The sequence below is a fragment of the Mustela lutreola genome, chromosome 4, assembly GCF_030435805.1.
Source record: "Mustela lutreola isolate mMusLut2 chromosome 4, mMusLut2.pri, whole genome shotgun sequence".
NCBI classification, from domain to species: domain Eukaryota; kingdom Metazoa; phylum Chordata; class Mammalia; order Carnivora; family Mustelidae; genus Mustela; species Mustela lutreola.
Genome location: NC_081293.1, coordinates 130,610,843 through 130,629,742, shown reverse-complemented (window position 1 = coordinate 130,629,742; position 18,900 = coordinate 130,610,843). Strand labels below are relative to the sequence as shown.

The window sequence follows — 18,900 nt, the reverse complement described above, 5'->3', positions numbered from 1 at the left end:
CATAACATAAAAATTAATAATAAAAAATAAAACCCTATATTTGGTTTTCAATTACAAAGACTTCCTGTTTGTTTGTTTTTCTGATAAATGCCACGTTTTTGGTTATATTAGGCTAGGGCTAAACAGTCTTGGAACTTCAGTTTGTCCTGTTTAGATGATGGGAGAAGGCAAGTCACAGCAATCTCAGGAGCTTTTTCAAAGCATAGCCACCTCTCCTGTCCCTAGACTCATTTACCAGTTTTCTTCCTGGTAACTGCAAAGGCAGACACGCCTCCAAATCTCCAAAGCCTCGGTATCTGGGCGTCCCCTCCCGGAGCGATGAGCAGACTCATTTTCCCGGGTCCCAGGCAGCTTGCCTGCAGTCACTGACCAGTGGGTTGGGGGCCCAGCAGGAGCTGAAGAATGGCCCCCGTCGGAAACGAGACGTAAAAGTTCGGGCTCTATGAGACGGTTTGGTCGGACAGCGACAAAATGTGTCCTCCACGTCATTAGATGCCATTTCCACCATGCCTCTAACAGCCTGCTGTTAGCCCCGCAGGCAAGAAAACAAAGTTCGGTAGGATCCTGCACATAGAGTTCTCTGCCCCATAGGTGGCCACCGACACCCGTCTTGCCTGGGAAGCTGAATGGAGGCCCCCAACCTACTCGCAGGTGTCCTAGTGTGACCCGGGCCAGCTCACAAACGCGCAGGGGCGCGGCCAGTCCGAGGCGCTCGGCCACTGTCGCCCGACACAGGATCGGGGGTCAGTGCGGGGCGGAAGGCTGCCGCTATCTCCTGAGTTGCTGAATGCTCCCCTGCGCGCGTCCCCGCCCTGCCGGCCACCCGAGTCACTGCCACTGCGAAAGGCTCCAGGTGAAGCGAAGCGCTGTTTACTTGGGCCACCCGACAAGCCAAAGCCAGGTTTTCTTTTCCCATCTCCCCCCAGTATCTACAGCGCTTTACGTCCTCCTCTTCATACCCCCGCGACACCCACCTCTGGCGTGTGTGCACGCGCTCCCGCGTTGCTTTAGCCTCTGTTGAGTAGCTTTTATTCCACACTCCGGGAAGCAATTTGATACTGCAGGACATAACAACGTCTTGGGGTTAACACCTATGTCTTTCAAATATGTAACAAATTACAGAGGGTTGTTCAACTTAATATTTATAAAAACAGAGTTGGGATCTGCTTTTGCCTATTAGATTGGCAATATTTACTTTTAAATGAATCTCTCAGTGCTTGTGAGGAGGGGGAAAAATACTTTCTCCTATACATTTTCGAATGTTATTTATCAGCCTTTAAAATGTTCACATGATAATGATCATATAAATGATAACAGACTTCAACAGAATATTTTGCAGGCATAAATGGTAAGCTTTTCAAATATTTCGTTTCAAATCATGGTATGTTAACTACAATGTATATATTGTGACGCTGGATATGTTCAATAAGGTAGTCACTAGACACATTTAGCTATTAAGCATCTGAAGTATGGCTAGTGTGACTGAGAGGCTAAACTATAATTTTATTTAATTTAAATTGAAATGGCCACATATGGCTACTGTTATCATATTAGACAATGATACTGCATAGTAAGACCTCAATTTTGTAAAAAAAAAAAAAAAAAGTAATATGATATTTATCACTGGTTATCTCTAAGAAGTGGTTATAAGGGACATCACAGTTGCTTCTCCAACATCTGTTCTTCCTTTGGGTTTGGGTTGCTCTCTCAGATGTGTATATATAAATACATAAATGCATATATGTGATATCTGGGGTGAGCCATGTAGTACCATCTAAAATAGTATTACTCTGATGTCTAGCCACAGTCACTTGTTCAAAGTTGGACACCTGACCTAACTCAGGCCAACATAATAGGAGAGCTCATCTCTGACTCTGTTTCTCCTCTATTACCAGTCCCAACTGGATGCAGCACTCGCAATCTGTAGTACCCAGACATGGAGACCAGAGCAGCACTTGTTTAGTAAGATTTTCATCTTACACTCTTGTTACACAAGAGTGTCAATGTACCTAATGCTACTAACTATACATTTGAATAATTAAAGTGATAAATTTTACATATATTTTACCACAATAAAAAAAAATAAGTACACTTTTACCAAACACCTGGGGAACAACACTACTATGAACTGTCATAGACCAGCAAGATCACACAATTCCATGTATGCCATGCTTACTAAAGAAAGCTCAAGGGCTAAAGCCACCCGAAAAAGCAAAAAAACAAACAAACAAACAAAAAAAAAACAAAACAAAAACAAACAAAAAAACCCCACAAAAACCAAAAGCACAATCTGGGCTGTTACAAAATGCTAAGGTTAAAACTCTACAGCCAGGGGCACCTGGGTGGCTTAGTGGGTTAAAGCCTCTGTCTTTGGCTCAGGTCATGATCCCAGGGTCCTAGGATCGAGCCCCCAATGGGGCTCTCTGCTCAGCAGGGAGCCTGCACCCCCTCCTCTCTCTGCCTGCCTCTCTGCCTATTTGTGATCTCTGTCAAAAAAATAAGTAAAATCTTAAAAAAAAAAGAAAAGCCAACTCTACAGCCATAAACCATGAACCCTTACCACCCTAGAGACTTAATTTCTCCAGTTGTATTTATTTTTCAACGTATTCAGCCAAGTCACCACCAGATATTGTCATCTGAGGAGCAAAGAATAACACTGCTTCTTCTCCTCCCAAGTTCCTTATCATTAAATAAAATCAAGCAGATGGGGGTCAAAATATCACATGTATTACTGATTAAACAGTTTAGAGAAAGTGGCTTTGGTCTGTAGCTAAGTGGACTTGCAATAGTTCCCTCTTGAATTCAATGTAATTACCTCATCAAACAGATGGACAACCTTGGCTCCCCAAACACACAGTCAACCCTCTTATTCTATGGAAGACAACTCATTAAAACACAAATCTGGCAGGCAGAAAGACCTAGAGGGAACCAGAAGGAGAGGAGCTTATCAGTTATTCAAGTCTTCTCAGTAGATGAGATACTGTTGAGATAGAGCTCAAGGCCAAGGGCATTGCTTGGATAGTTTCCTCTATATAGAAACATGAAGCCAGGAGAAAGTAGTTACTTCACTACACGTTTTGAAAAGAAAAAGAAAACTTGGACAAACCAGCAACCATCAAATCTAATGAGTAAGAGATCAAAAAGAAAATTTTACAGAACCTTTAGGGAACAGATTATCCCTGTAACATATAAAAGACATCAACAAACACATAATTAGGGTAAGTTACCCAGCTCAATTTATGAGGCTAACCTTGACCACAAAACTGGATAAGAACATTACAGAAAAGGAAATTATCAACAAAATTACTAATAACACAGGTATTAAAATTATTAATAAATGTTACATTTATTGATTATATTGTATATTATACTGATTATTAAAAAGCAATATATCATGACCAAGTTTGACTTATCCTCAAATGCCAGATGTTGAATAAAGAAAATCTATTAATGTAATATACCACATTAGCAGATATTAAAAAAATAAGACAAAGATAGCTATCATTCCTTCTATTCCACATTATACTTACTGAAGTGTTTAACAAATGCAGTAGGACAATAAATGAGTCAGAGAATTGGGTAAGAGGAAGGAAATACTGCCAATATTTGTAATACTGTCTTTATAGAAAATTTATTAGAATGTAAGAAGTTATTAGAACTCATATGAAAGTCCAGTCATATTTCTGGAGACAAGATCAACATACAAAAACAAATGGTGTTCCTATATGTGAAATTTTTTAAAAAGATTTTATTTATTTATTTGTCAGAGAGAGTGATCACAGGTAGGCAGAGAGACAGGCAGAGAAAGAGAGGGAGGCAGGATCCCCACTGAACAGAGAGCCCGATGTGGGGCTCAATCCCAGGACCCTGAGATAATGACCTGAGCCTAAGGCAGAGGCTCAACCCGTTAAGCAACCCTGGTGCCCCAATATATATGTGAATATTTTAAAAACTAAAAAAAGACATAGAAATCAGGTATCAGGGATACCTGGGTGGCTCAGTCATTAAGCATCTGCCTTCAGCTCAGGTCATGATCCCAGGGTCCTGGGATCAAGCTCTGCATCAGGCTACCTGCTCAGTGGAGAGCCTGCTTCCTCTCCCACTCCCCTTGGTTGTGTTCCCTCTCCCACTATCTCTCTGTCAAATAAATAAAATAAAATCTTTTTTAAAAATCAGACATCATTCCCAATAGCAACAGAGATATACCACATTATTAAACAGGAAGAATCAATATCATCAATGTGTCACTTCTTTCCCAAATTAGTTCACAAGTTTAATTCAATTCTTATTGACATACAAGCAAGACATTTTGTGGAACTTGATGCACAGATCCTGAAACTGATCTGGCTATGTAAAGGGTTGGGAATAACCATCATAATTTTGAGGAAAAAGGATAAGGGGAAAGGACATTCTCTACCAGATACCAAGATTATAATCATTAAAATATGTGGTATTGATCCAAACTTAGACAAATAGATAAAAGGAATAGAACTGAAATTCCAGAAACAGCTCTACACATATATATATGATTGAGGCAGCATTAGAAATCAGTGAAGAGGGGCCCCTGGGTGGCTCAGTGGGTTAAGCCTCTGCCTTCAGCTGTGGTCACAATCTCAGGATCCTGGAATTGAGCCCCGCATCAGACTCTCTGCTCAGTGGGGAGCCTGCACCTCCCTCTCTCTGCCTGCCTCTCTGCCTACTTGTGATCTCTCTATCTCTGTCAAATAAATAAATAAAATCTTTTAAAAAATTAAAAAAAGAAATCAGTGAAGAAAGAATTTACTATTGAGTAAATAATATTGCAGAGACAATGACTAGACACATGAGAAATATTATTTTAGATCCCTACCTCATACCATAAACAAAATAATTTTCCATATGGATTAAAGAACTGTGAAAGGCAAAGCACAAATTTTTTAAACATTTCTGCTGGATATATTCCATTTGCCACTAATACCAGTTAGTCTTTTATTTATTTATTTATTTATTTATTTAAACATATAATGTATTTTTATCCCCAGGGGCACAGGTCTGAATCACCAGGTTTACACACTTCACAGCACTCACCATAGCACATACCCTCCCCAATGTCCATAACCCCACCCCCCTCCCCCAACCCCTCTCTCCCCAGCAACCCTCAGTTTGTTTTGTGAGATTAAGAGTCACTTATGGTTTGTCTCCCTCCCAATCCCATCTTGTTTCATTGATTCTTCTCCTACCCCCTTAACCCTCCCATGTTGCATCTCTACTTCCTCATATACCAGTTAGTCTTTGCTGCAAGCAAACACTTCATTAAGCTCCCAATTCTGTGAGAAAGCCAGAATTTGGGGTTGGCTCAGCTAGGCAGTTCTGATAATCATGGCTGGGTTTATCCATGCATTTGTGATCAGCTGTGATCAGTCACTCGGTGTGTTGGCTGGCTGAAAGTTGGAATAATAGCCAACTGTTTCTCATCACCCAATAAGCTAACCAGACATCACAGTGCATGGATGGTAGGGCTCTCAAAAACTGTGCAGTGTCTGAGAGCTTTCAGACCTCTGCTTGTGTCATGTTTGCTAATGCCCCATTGGCCAAAATTTGAGTTACATGGCCAAAGTGAGATTCAAGAGTTGAGGAAATAGACTCTACTTCTTGGGACACATGCAAACACTGGAAAAACTTGTGGCTATTTTTATAATCACCACCCTCTGATTCTGCTTTGTGCCCCAGAGGGCTAAACTGTATAGACTGCATCAAGAGTCCCTCATGCTCTCTGAACCTCAGAAGCCTAAAGGAGGCTGCATCAGAAGATAAGAAGAATGGAGGAGAGTGAGAGTGGGGGTTTATTCCCCTGGCTCTCTTTGCAGCAGCCTTGCTGCTGACTGTATTTATTTATCCAGAGTCCCAAGCTCTAGTCAGGGGGCCTTTGTCCACCGTGCCTGTCTAGATTCTCTCTCCCCTACCAGGCTTAGGAGGAACAGTGGAGCTTCCTGTACTGGCCCTGGGATAGAACACTATCTTCTGTGATTCCCTTACATTTTACCTTTGTGAATAAACTCTCTGGTAAACCTTCCTCAAATTACTCAATTTGAGTGTAGCATGTTCTCCTGTGGGACCCTGACTGATAGAGAAGTAAATATTTGAAGAACTTCTTAAGGCACAGAAGGCAAAAACTGTAAAATTAAAATATGACAAAGCATATTGTGGAAATAGAAAATTATACACCCAAATACTTTGACTCAGCCATAGTTAAAATGAAAACCATAAACCATACATTTTGAGAAACTTTTGAGTGGAGATGATTTGGACACAGTAATTTTAATAATCTTTAACATTAAGTTAAAGCAAAAGCTAAAAATATGTTGATTAAACCCCATCCTGGCTGGGTGTGGTTACGGTTCTGTTAAAGTTAGTTCTATGCATGGATAGAAGATAAATTTATTAATATGTCTCTTACTATGGACATTTATGTTATTTCCAATCTGTTACTATTATGTTTTTTTGTGTCCACTTAATTCATTCTATATCCTAATGTCTTCTGTTTTACTTTTCAAATTTTTTTTAACGGTTATTTATTTATTTGACAGAGATCACAAGTAGGCAGAGAGGCAGGTGGGGGAGGGGGAAGCAGGCTCCCCGCTGAGCAGAGAGCCCCATGGGGGCTGGATCCTAGGATGCTGGGATCACGACCGGAGCCCAAGGCAAAAGCTTTAACCCACTGAGCCACCCAGGTGCCCCTAGTTTTCACATTTAAATCTATAGTCCGCTTGGGGTGCCCACTTGGGCTCAGTCATTAAGAGTCTGCTTTGGCTCAGGTCATGATCCCAGGGTCCTGTGATCAAGCCCCACATCCCACTTTCTGCTCATCTAAGTAAGAGCCTGCTCCTTCCTCTGCCCCTGCCCTCCACACTCCCACCCCCCTCATGCTCTCCCTCTCTTGCTCTCTATCAAATAAATAAATAAAATCATAAAAAAATAAATCTATAGTCCACTTAAAATTAACTTTTGTGGATGGCAAGATACTGGTCAAATATCTTTTTCTTCCTGTATGGATTCCTAGTTGACCCAGAATGAAAAGCCATAATTTCCACAGTGATCTTAGTGCCATCTTTTTCTTAAATCAAGGTGCAAATAGAACATGGGTTTCTCCTTTTAATTTCTTTTAGTTTTCTGTGATCTTATGCTTTAGAGACATCTTTCAAAAACAGCACTTGGGTTTTGGTTTTTGTTTTTAAATCTAACTTTTAATTGGTTATTTAATCCATTCACATTTATTTTGATTATATTTGGACTTGTTTATACTTCCTTTTTGTTTAATTTCTTTTTCACTTTTTAAAAAATCTCCCAGAATATTGTTATTGTTCCTCTTCATCTTTTGTGTATTTTCCCTTAAAGTTTTTCTCTTTTTAAGTCTGGTATCTAGTCCCTCTACTTTTATTGTTGATAATAAATCTTTAAAAATTACCAAATTTTATCAATCACGCCTAACACAGTCTTAAAGCTAAACAACTTCTCATCTACCTCAGATTAAAAAAAGATTTTAGAACATTTTAGTACAGGTTTTGTTTTTATTTTATTTTGAAATAAATTTCGATTTACAGAGAAGTTGAAATATTTATCTTGGTAGAATACTTCTAACTAAACTACAGACTTTATTTGAAATTTACATTTTTTACATTAATGTCTTTTTTCTGTACAAGAGTCTAACCCCGGATCTCATATAAAATTTGGTTGTCATGTCTCCTTAGTCTCCTGCAATCTGTGACAGTCTTTGTCTTTTATGTCCTCAACATTTTTGAAGAGAACTGATCAGTTATTTTGCAGAATGTCCCTCAATTTCGATTTGGCTGATGTCTTTTCCTAATTGGATTGAGGTTACACATTTTTGGAAAGAAAACCACAAAGTAATTAGTCCTTCTCAGTCTTCCATATCTTGAAGTACATAATGTAGTGAGGATGTTGATTTTAATCACTTGGCGTGGTGGTGTTCACTGGGCCTCTACACTGCAGTTACCATTATCCTCTTAATACTCAGGGAGATTCTTGACTCCGACATTATTTCTGATATTCCAGTTCTTTTTAAATGCCATATAAAAAACACTATTATTGTTTTATAGAGACCATTATTTCTTTGAATTTACATATGTGGCTACCATTTTACTTGCCCATTATTCCACCTTGAATTTCAGATCATCCTCTGGTATCTTTTTCCTCTTAAAGTATATCTTTTAGAAGTTCCTTTTGAGCAAAGCTCTTGGTGGTAGAAGTTCCCAGTTTTGATTATCTGTAAGTGTTTTTCTGGTCCTTTTATTTTTGAATGATAATTTGGTTGCATACCCAATGCAAGGTTAATAGGGACTTTCTGTCAACATTTTCAATAAGTTACTCTACTGTCCTCTAGTTTTTACTGAAGTTGCTAAGACATCTGTTCTCATCTTGTCCCTCGTCTATAGGGGTTCCTCCCCTTCTCTCTGACTGCTCTCATGATATGTTCATTGCTTCTATTGTTCTGTAGTTTTAGAATGATACTTTTTATTTATTCTGCTTGGATATGTTGTATATCATGGATCTCTTGATTCATATTTTTCATTAGTTCTGGAGCATTCATAGCCAGTATTTCTTTAAATATTTCCTTTGCTCCATTATGTCCACTTTCTCCTTCTGGAATGCTAATTAAATATATGTTACTCCTTCTCAGTATATTTTTCATGCACTCTTTTATATTTTCCATCTCCTTCTCTATCTTTGCCACATTTTTTTTTAAAGATTTTATTTATTTATTTTACAAAGAGAAATCACAAGCAGATGGAGAGGCAGGCAGAGAGAGAGAGAGAGAGGGGGAAGCAGGCTCCCCGCTGAGCAGAGAGCCCGACGCGGGGCTCGATCCCAGGACCCTGAGATCATGACCTGAGCCGAAGGCAGCGGCTTAACCCACTGAGCCACCCAGGCGCCCCTCTTTGCCACATTTTAGATATATATTATTGACTTTTTAATTTTTTCTTTCCCCTCTCCCACCCCCCCTTTTTTTCCCCTATGAAATAGTTTTAATATCTGCTCTGGGTTTCAGAAGTGACTTTACTCTTGTCTTAGTGAAAGCATCCTGTCTTATTGTCTAAGACTCCTGGCCCTGGTGTTCCTAGGGGATGGAGCAGGGGAAACAGGGAGAGAGGAATAAGAGTAGGAAGGGTGGCCAGGCTTCCTCGATTCTTTAGCAAACCCCTGTTTCCAGGAGGGGCAAAAGACCAGAGGAAAGAAGCCCTCGCTCTGATGGTGGCTCTCACATCCCCAACCATCATGCAGGAGCCAGTGCTGGAAGCTGGCTCAAAGTGAACAAAAGGAACCCTGGGAATCCAGACAAAAGCCTGAAGCCAAGGCCTTTTTTTTTTTTTCCTAGGAAAAGTCGTCTTTGCTATTCAGGGAGCAACACTGCAGACAGTTTTATTCCTTATAGAAAAGCAATCAAAAAAAAAAAAAAAGAAAGAAAAAGAAAGAAAGAAAGAAAGAAAGAAAAGAAAGAAAAAGAAAAGCAATCTGTCTGTCTCACCCTCGCTGCTGTTTGACCTGCAGGATGGTGGTCCCACATGCCTGGGCTCTAAGTACCTATCAGCCTTTTACTTTCCCTCCTCCTGATTCTTCTGCCTACTTGGACACTCTCTTTGGCAGGTCACTTCCCATTTGCTGGAACCTTCTGGACTACACATCCCACATGTATTTGAGAGCAACTTTAAATTTAGCCATCTCATACCTGAAAAGCTTTAGCATGCAGGCCTGCTCTGGGTTCAGCACATCACCCTCCTTGCACATCTCATGGTTGTACGGTAGGGTCACCACATCTCTCTTGAGGATCCATGGAGTGGGGAACTGCTCCAGAAGTCACAGTGAAAGTTACTTTGTTTCCAGCTTGAGTGAAGTCCATTTCTGTGTATTTTGTAAAGCATTCATTCACTTCCTCCCTGGTGTGGATGGTGAAAAGGAGACCCACCTCCACTCCTCAACTTCTTGCTGACCTGATGCAGGTTGTCTTTGTACTCGCCAGATGGGCTTCAAGCCAAGGCCACCATCATCACCTGTTTTTGCCAAAGAACATCTGGCTGTGCTTCCAGGTATTGCGATGTCTTTCAGCTTCCTGTTCTTCATGTTAGCCGCAGAGAAGAAGAAAAGGTACTTGTATATGTCTGCACATTTCCAAAGCCCTTCTATCAGGTTCCGTTTCAGTTCTAAGCCTTTCTTGGCAGTTTTGGTTAAGGAAACTTTCTTGTTGTGGTTGGATTTGGATATATCTTTCAGACACATATATTTTTTAAGATTTTATTTATTTATTTATTTGACAGAGAGCGTTCACAAGTAGACAGAGAGGCAGGCAGAGAGAGAGAGAAAGGAGGAAGCAGGCTCCCTGCTGAGCAGAGAGCCCAACGAGGGCCTCAATTCGATCCCAGGACCCTGGGATCATGACCTGAGCGAAAGGTAGAGGCTTTAAGCCACTGAGCCACCCAGGTGCCCCTAGACATATTTTCTAGTGTACTAACTGTCCAGTTGTTCCAGCATCATTATTGAAAAGACTACCTTTTTTTCAATGCTCCAAAGTCTTGTATTTTTCAAAAACCAAGTATCCATATGTCATGATCAAATGTCTGTTTCTGAGTTTTCTATATATTTTACTGATCTATTTGAATATTCTTGTACCAGTGCCATATTACCTTTTTACTATAGCCTCCTAAGAAGTCTTCATATTCAACAAACAAATCCCCTACCTGGTTTTCAATTTTTAAGCATATCATGACTCTTCTTGGCCCTTTGTCCAAAAACTTTTAAGAATCAGTTTGTCAAGTTCCACAAAAATAAGGTTCGAATTGAATTTATAATAAGATTGAATTTATAGATCAGTTTGCAAAGAAAACCACTCCATTTATTTAGGTCTTCTCCAATATCTCTCACTGCATTTTGTACTTACATGAAGTAGTATTTTTCTGTAGAAGTCTGACACAGTTTTTGTTAGATTTATTCCTAGGGATTTGACATTTCTTTTTTTTTTTTTTTAAGATTTTATTTATTTATTTGACAGAGAGAGATCACAAGTAGGCAGAGAGGCAGGCGGAGAGAGAGGAAGGGAAGCAGGCCCCCTGAGATCATGACCTGAGCCGAAGGCAGAGGTTTTAACCCACTGAGCCACCCAGGCGCCTGGGATTTGACATTTCTTGATTGTAAATGATACCTCTTTAAACTTTCATTTTCTAAGTTTTTTTTTTTTTAACATAAGGAAGGAAATTGGCTTTTGTATATTGACTTTATATTCAACATTACTTAATGTTCCTATTGATTTTAATAATGTGTCTATACATGATCTTGGATTTCCTACATACATAATCATATTATCTGTGAGTCAATGACATCTTAATTTAATTTTTAATAATCCTTAAACCTTTTCCTGGCATTATGCCACTAAAATCTCCAGTACAATACTGACAGAAGTGATGATACAACATTTTCTTGCTTTGAATATCAAAAGAAAGCTTTCACTGATTTACCACTAGGTATGATACTTACAGATTAGGGAAATTTATAGATTGAGGAAATCTCCATCTATTCATACTTTGCTAAAAGTTCTCTCTAAAATCATTAAAAATGTTGCAATTTATCAAGTGCTTCTGCATCTAATGAAATGATTGTACGGTTTTTCTCCATCTCAATGTGGCAAATCACATTAACTTTTTTTTTTTTTTTTTTTTTTTTTAAAGATTTTATTTATTTATTTGACAGAGAGAGATCACAAGTAGGCAGAGAGGCAGGCAGAGAGAGAGAGGAGGAAACAGGCTCCCTGCTGAGCAGAGAGCCCGATGTGGGACTCGATCCCAGGACCCTGAGATCATGACCTGAGCCGAAGGCAGCGGCTTAACCCACTGAGCCACCCAGGCGCCCTCACATTAACTTTTTAATGTTAAAATCCAACCTTCAATTTCTGGGACAAATGCAACTTAGTCACAAGATAGTCTCTTTATATATTGCTGGGTTTTATAATATTTATATTTTATAATAAAATATTTAATTTTACAATATTTAGAAAATTTAGAATATTTAGAAATGTTTCTATAACATATAGAAATATATAATATTTATATAATATTTAGAATAGTAATGTTTAGAATTTTTGCCTTGTGTAAAGTTTGCCTTTAATTTTTCATATTGTCCTTAATATATTTCATCAAGGTTAGTGCTAATGTCATAAAACAAGCTGGAAAATGTTCCCTCTTTTTCTATTCTCTTTGAGAGTCTGTGAAATAGTGAAACCATACCAGTTTAATCGAAAGGATTTAATATAGGGAATTGTGTAGACAAGTATTAGAGAACCAAAAAGGCAAAGGGGGAACTTTGGTAACACAGAGATAGTAAATACCACCCCTAGGATGAAGAAAGGAAGGAAGGAGTTTGGGTTATTAAAAACTACAGACTTGGGAGATGGACTAACAAAGCTGGGATCCAGAGTTTGGAGGAGAGGAACTACACAGCTGTGCAGATACTTCAGGCGTCGCACAAAAGAATTACAGTCAGGGTTTAGTTCTCTTGGAAAAGTTGTTTTACTTCTAGTTAGTCTTACAGAAACTATCTCTTTCTTAAGATATTTCACTTCTACCTATGAGAAAATTATCTTAATGTACTGAATTTGTTGGGACAAGACTCTTCAGCACCATATGTAAACCTACACCATCCATAATGCAAATAGTACTCTCTGCATGTCAGGGAGCCACTGGCTGTTTTCCAAAAATTTGCTGAGTTCTTTCATTCCTTTATGTCTCCTTTCTTACTTTCTATAATTTCAATGTGATTTCAAGAGTATCATATGATAAATGCATACAATCAATAAACTAACTAGCAATCATATATAAAATTAGCTTTTTAGTTACAGATTGTTTTAATATCTATTGAATTATTCACTATAGAATAAAAATTATTATAAAATTCATTTGTAATTTTAAATATTTATTATATATCTCATTTTAATATCAATATTTGTTTTATAGGTTCAAAGGAGAAAATTAAACATGAAAATTAAAATTGAGTTATAATCATGTATTGATGTAAAACATACCAGTAAAAAAGATGTCTGAAAAGGAGGGTACTTCAGAAGAGCTAGAAGATACCACTAGTCAACTTAGGACAGAATCTACATCATGGGCAATGGAACCTGAATTTATTAAAGAAACATCAAATTCATTAGCGGAACCTTATGTTGGGAAACCTTCCAACCAGATTTGTGAAACAAATCCTAGAAATGATGAATTAGGCATACATGATGATGCATCAACACTGTCCCTTGAAAATAAGTCTAAGAGAGATGAAGAACAAAGGAAAACTCTTCAATTTTCTGATACAATCACTACATATAAAAGCTTGCAGTTGAAAAGTGATATTCCACAAAGTCCACCATTATCAGTAACGGGGATGGTCGCTGGGTATCAGGCTTTCCCTGGCTTCTTATCTCATGAAACATTAGAAACAATTAGTCCACAGCTCTCTGAAGAGTATCAGAAAGGACTAGATTTAGGATCAGATAACTTTACAGTTAACCTCAAGGCCAAGGGTTTACAAGAATTCCCTAAGGACATTTTAAAAATCAAATATGTAAAATACCTATATTTGGACAAGAACCATATCAAAAGTTTTAAAGGGGCAGACTCAGGTGACCTGTTGGGACTTGAAATTCTGTCCTTGCAAGAAAATGGGTTATCATCACTTCCACCTGAAATTCAGTTACTTCATAATTTAAGGATATTAAATGTCAGTCACAATCAAATATCACATATACCTAAAGAAATATCACATCTTAGGAATATCAGGCAACTCTTTTTTAATGACAATTACATTGAGAATTTTCCTTCTGGCTTAGAAAGTCTTGGAAACTTGGAAATTTTAAGTCTGGCTAAAAATATGTTAAGTCATATACCAGATACTCTGTCTAGTTTTAAAAACTTGAAGGTTCTCAATCTGGAATATAATCAGTTAACAATATTTCCTAAAGTTCTGTGCTTCCTTCCAAAGTTAATTTCACTAATCCTTACTGGAAACCTGATAAGCAGTTTGCCAAAAGAAATTAGAGAGCTTAAAAATCTAGAAAACCTTCTGCTGGATCATAATAAACTTACTTTTTTGGCTGTGGAAATTTTTCAATTGTTCAAGATGAAAGAGCTCCAACTAACTGACAATAAACTGGAAGTTATTTCACACAAAATCGAGAATTTTAAGGAACTCAAAATTCTAATACTTGATAAAAATCTATTGAAAGAAATTCCAGAGAAAATTTCCCACTGCATAATGTTGGAATGTCTTAGCCTTAGTTATAATAAATTAACGGGACTTCCTAAGAACATCTATAAGCTCAAAAATTTAAGAGAACTCTATGTAAACAAAAATAATATAGTGAGAATACCTGAAGATATCTCACATCTTCATAATATTTTCATTCTAGAATTTTCAGGAAATATAATCACAGATGTTCCCATTGAAGTGAAAAATTGCAAAAAAATAACTAAAGTTGAATTGAGTTATAATAAAATAATGTATTTTCCAGTAGGTTTGTGTGCTTTAGATTTTCTTAATTATTTGAATTTTAATGGAAATTATATTTCAGAAATACCTGTAGATATATCTTTTAGTAAACAACTACTTAATTTAGAGTTAAATAAAAATAAACTAATCAAATTTTCTGAACACTTATGTTCTCTTATTAATCTTGAATATCTGGATCTTGGTGAAAACCAAATAAGGAAAATTCCACCATCTATCTCCAATATGGTATCACTCCATGTTCTTATTTTATGCTGTAATAAATTTGAAGCTTTCCCTATAGAAGTGTGTACTTTAGAAAATCTGCAAGTACTTGATCTTTCAGTAAATCAAATACAGAATATCCCTTCAGATATCTGTAACCTAAAAAGAATCCAGAAATTTAACATCTCAAGCAATCAATTTATATATTTTCCTATTGAACTGTGCCAACTTCAATCATTGGAAGAGCTGAATATAAGTCAGATGAATGGAAGAAAGGTAAGAGACCGATATTTTGGGCTTTGGAGGGAATTTGGCACTGGAGGGGATTAGAATCTAAATTGTTGTATATGTGTGTTTTAAATTTAGCTGGAATATTTTATTTTTTAAAGAAATAGGGTTTTTTTTTAACCCCAAATATGGTTTTATTTATTTATTTATTTTTAAAAGATTTTATTTGTTTATTTGACAGAGAGAGATCACAAGTAGGCAGAGAGGCAGGCAGAGAGAGAGAAAGAGGAGGAGGAAGCAGGCTCCCCGCTGAGCAGAGAGCCCGATGCGGGACTGGATCCCAGGATCCCAAGATCATGACCTGAGCCGAAGGCAGCGGCTTAACCCACTGAGCCACCCAGGCGCCCCCCAAACATGGTTTTAAAGTATATTTCTCAACAGGAAAGCTTCATAGGAAAGTATTTTATTAAAATGAAATTACAAGGAACTAAAGTTGACAATTTTGTAGATTTCTTTTTATTTCAGTTTAATTGTAAAAGGAGTTTTAAAGTTATGAATTATAATGTAAACACATTATTGAAAATTTAGGAAATTGAGAAATGAAATTTTAAAAAATCATTCCAGAAGCTTACCATTGTAATGTAACTATTGGTCAATGATCATATGTTGATACACCTTACTTTTACTATTTTTTTAATGTTATGGTTTTATAAGCAAGTATAAAAAGATTCTACATTCAATTTTAATTTTAGTTTCTTCTCTTTTCACTTAATATAAGCATTTCCCCATAATATAATATAAACTTCCCAATAATTGTTATAGCTAATACATGATATATGTAACTAATCATCTTTTGTTAAGTATTTAGGGATGCTGTAATTTTTCATCATCATAGTGCTGTGATGAACTGCTTCATAAACATAACCTTTTCCACATTTTACTATTTCCTTAGAGAATTTTCCTTAAAGAATTGCTAGATCAACATGAATAAATGTTCTTATAGTTTAGCTTCTTATTTTACTTGAACTGTAAGAATGAATTTTATGGAAATAGTTTTTAAAAATCCAACATTGCGGATTTATATTAAGATCTTAGTAAACTAATGAAAAGAACCTTAGACCTATTATCTGGCTATGTTTAATTTGGCCATTATAGTTGAAATAAGCCCTCTGATAGAGACTGGACTACTATTTAGAACAAGTTTTCCCGAAGTCTGTTCTTAAAAACATCTAGTCCCATGAACTTCTTTAAAAGGGGGGTTGGTGGTTCATGTGATTAAATAGCTTTGAGAAGCACTGGTTCCTCCTCTGATAGAATCACAGTGAATATTAATGTATTAAAAGTTCGGAAGAGTCCTGCACTAAAGAAATTTGTTTGTCTCTAACTCACATTTCTCAAACTTACTTACCCTTTTAAACCTAACAGCTGCTATGTAGTGCATTTTCAGAAAGCTACTCCAGGGAATACTTGCTTAAGTAGCTGGAATTGAAAATGATATGTGTGTTTTTCAAGTTGTTATTGCGCTAAAAGACACTTTTTGTTCTGCGTTATAATCATCAACTAATTCCTTGGCTGATTTATAATCCTCTTTCTCCTTCTGTATCTTACTGTGCAAGTCTACAAGATTATGACCTTAATTCTTCTCTTAACTTCTTACCATGCTATGCAAGTAGTCCTCAAATTTGTATAACTGGAGCTGATCTCTCATCACTGTGTTAGTCCTGCAGTTCCCAGTCTCCTTGGAAGTTATTTGTTCTTTTACTGTCTCAAGCTCAACAGTGCTATGCAAGTAGTCCTCAAATTTGTATAACTGGAGCTGATCTCTCATCACTGTGTTAGTCCTGCAGTTCCCAGTCTCCTTGGAAGTTATTTGTTCTTTTACTGTCTCAAGCTCAACAGGACTTCAAACTCATCTTTCTTTTCACTGTAAATCCCTTCACAACTTCTCCATTTCTGTTTGTGATGTCACTTTCTTCAGACCTACCAATCTAGAAATCATGGAATCATCTTTCTATCCTTTCCATCACTTGTTATACTGAAAATTACACCAAAATTGTCTCATTTTTCCTCTGAGAAAGCTCTTGGATCTACTCCTTCATTTTTCAGTGTTACTATCTCCAACCTGGTCCATGGTGACCACTCACCTTATGCCTAGACTACTCTAGGAGCCTTTTGACTATTCTCTTGGATTCAGTATCCTTTCTTTCATCAGGACTTGTCAAAGTTATTAGATTTCATTACAAAGAACTGTTCTCAGGAATCCAGATTGCTTATCTATTGCCTACTCATGGCATGTGGTTGCCAAAGGCACCAGTCCCCATCATTACAATCCTGCTTCAAAGGTCACCAAATGGGGGCGCCTGGATGGTTCAGTTGGTTGAGCAACTGCCTTCGGCTCAAGTCATGATCCTGAGGTCCCGGAATCGAGTCCCACATCGGGCTTGCTCCTCGGCAGGGAGTCTGCTTCTCCTGCTGACCTACTCTCATGCTCTCTTTCTCTCTCAAATAAATAAATAAAATCTTTAAAAAAAAGAAAAGTCACCAAATGGGAGCACCTGGCTGGCTCAGTGGTAGAGCATGTTGTGACTCCTGATCTCAGGTTCTGAGTTCAAAGCCCCATGTTGGGTATAAGGCTTACTTAAAAAGAAGAGGAAAAGAACATAAAAAACTAATGATGTACTATATGTTGGCTAACCAAACATAATAATAAAGAAGAAAAGATCACAAGAACAGAAAAAAAAATTTTTTAAAGAAGGAAGAAAAAAAAGAAAAAGAGTAGGCAACCATGTAAAATAAAGCTGGATACCCTTAAAAAAAAAATCATCAGATGGAAAAACGATTTCTAAGAACTCTTCTCAAAAAATATATATGATTCGAAAGATCACTTTGACAACCAGTTTGGGGTAGAGGTAAGATGCCCAAATGATTAATTTATAACAGCAGATAGTCACTAAAACATTAACCTGAAGAAAATGAGTTCAGGTTAATCACAGGGCTTTTATTTCACTAAGTGGAGAGGGCCCAACATGAATTTTCCTTCTGTAGTACCTCTATTATCACATGGTTCTTAGGTACATCCTCTAATAAATGTTGAGCAAATAGTATAAGAATATTATGTTTTTGTTTTTTTTTTTAAAGATTTTATTTATTTATTTGACGGACAGAGATCACAAGTAGGCAGAGAGGCAGGCAGAGAGAGAGAGAGAGAGAAGCAGGCTTCCTGCGGAGCAGAGAGCCCGATGCGGGGCTCGATCCCAGGACCCTGAGATCATGACCAGAGCCGAAGGCAGCAGCCCAAACCACTGGGCCACCCAGGCGTCCCAAGAATATTATGTTTTAAATTAAGTCAGCTCACCTGTCTTCAGCTGACTCCTGTGTCCTAGGGCCAACCATTAAGGGCTGCCATGCCCGGTTGCACATTCTTTCTCCAAACATATCTGCCGCTGCTTCCTATCACCTGTTTTTACTGTTCAGCTTCTTACTGGCTTGTAACTTCCATTCAATCTTATTCATTCTTAAGAGTCGCTATTCATTCTATTCGAGTCCCATCTGCTAGCTGAAGCTTTCTTTTAGCTCTCTGATTTGTGCTGATATATATGCTCTAAACTTCCACAAAGCTGTTATTGTACTCTTTATTTTGGCACTGGATTACCTGTTGTTTAATACTCTTTCCTGGTGGTTTACTATATGTATATTTTGTCCCCTGAATTAAAATTTAATCTCCTTGAAGTTAAGGGCTGTTTTCTTTTCTTTTCCTTTACATTTAGTATTTATTTATTTTAGGGAATGAGAGATAGAGAGAGAGAGGGAGAGAGCACGCACAAGAAGAGGGAAGGGTAGAGGGACAGGGAGAGAGAGAATCCTCAAGTAGATTCCATGCTGTGCATGGAGCCTGACTCAGGGTTCTATCTCTCATCCTGAATTTATGAC

General features: G+C 37.6%; 1 protein-coding gene and 1 pseudogene across 1 annotated transcript in view; one reads left to right on the top strand and one right to left on the bottom strand.

Annotated features, from left to right (window-relative positions):
* Positions 1 to 531: 531 nt before the first annotated feature.
* The window catches only part of LRRD1 (leucine rich repeats and death domain containing 1), a 36,186-nt gene continuing 17,817 nt past the window's right edge, over positions 532 to 18,900 (top strand). Inside the window, exons 1-2 of the mRNA XM_059171096.1 lie at positions 532 to 853; positions 12,996 to 15,018. Of these exons, the coding sequence (XP_059027079.1) occupies positions 13,075 to 15,018 (1,944 nt within the window). The 5' untranslated portion in view covers positions 532 to 853; positions 12,996 to 13,074. The remainder of the gene's footprint in view (positions 854 to 12,995; positions 15,019 to 18,900) is intronic.
* On the bottom strand, positions 9,583 to 10,272 carry LOC131830181 (mRNA turnover protein 4 homolog; annotated as a pseudogene).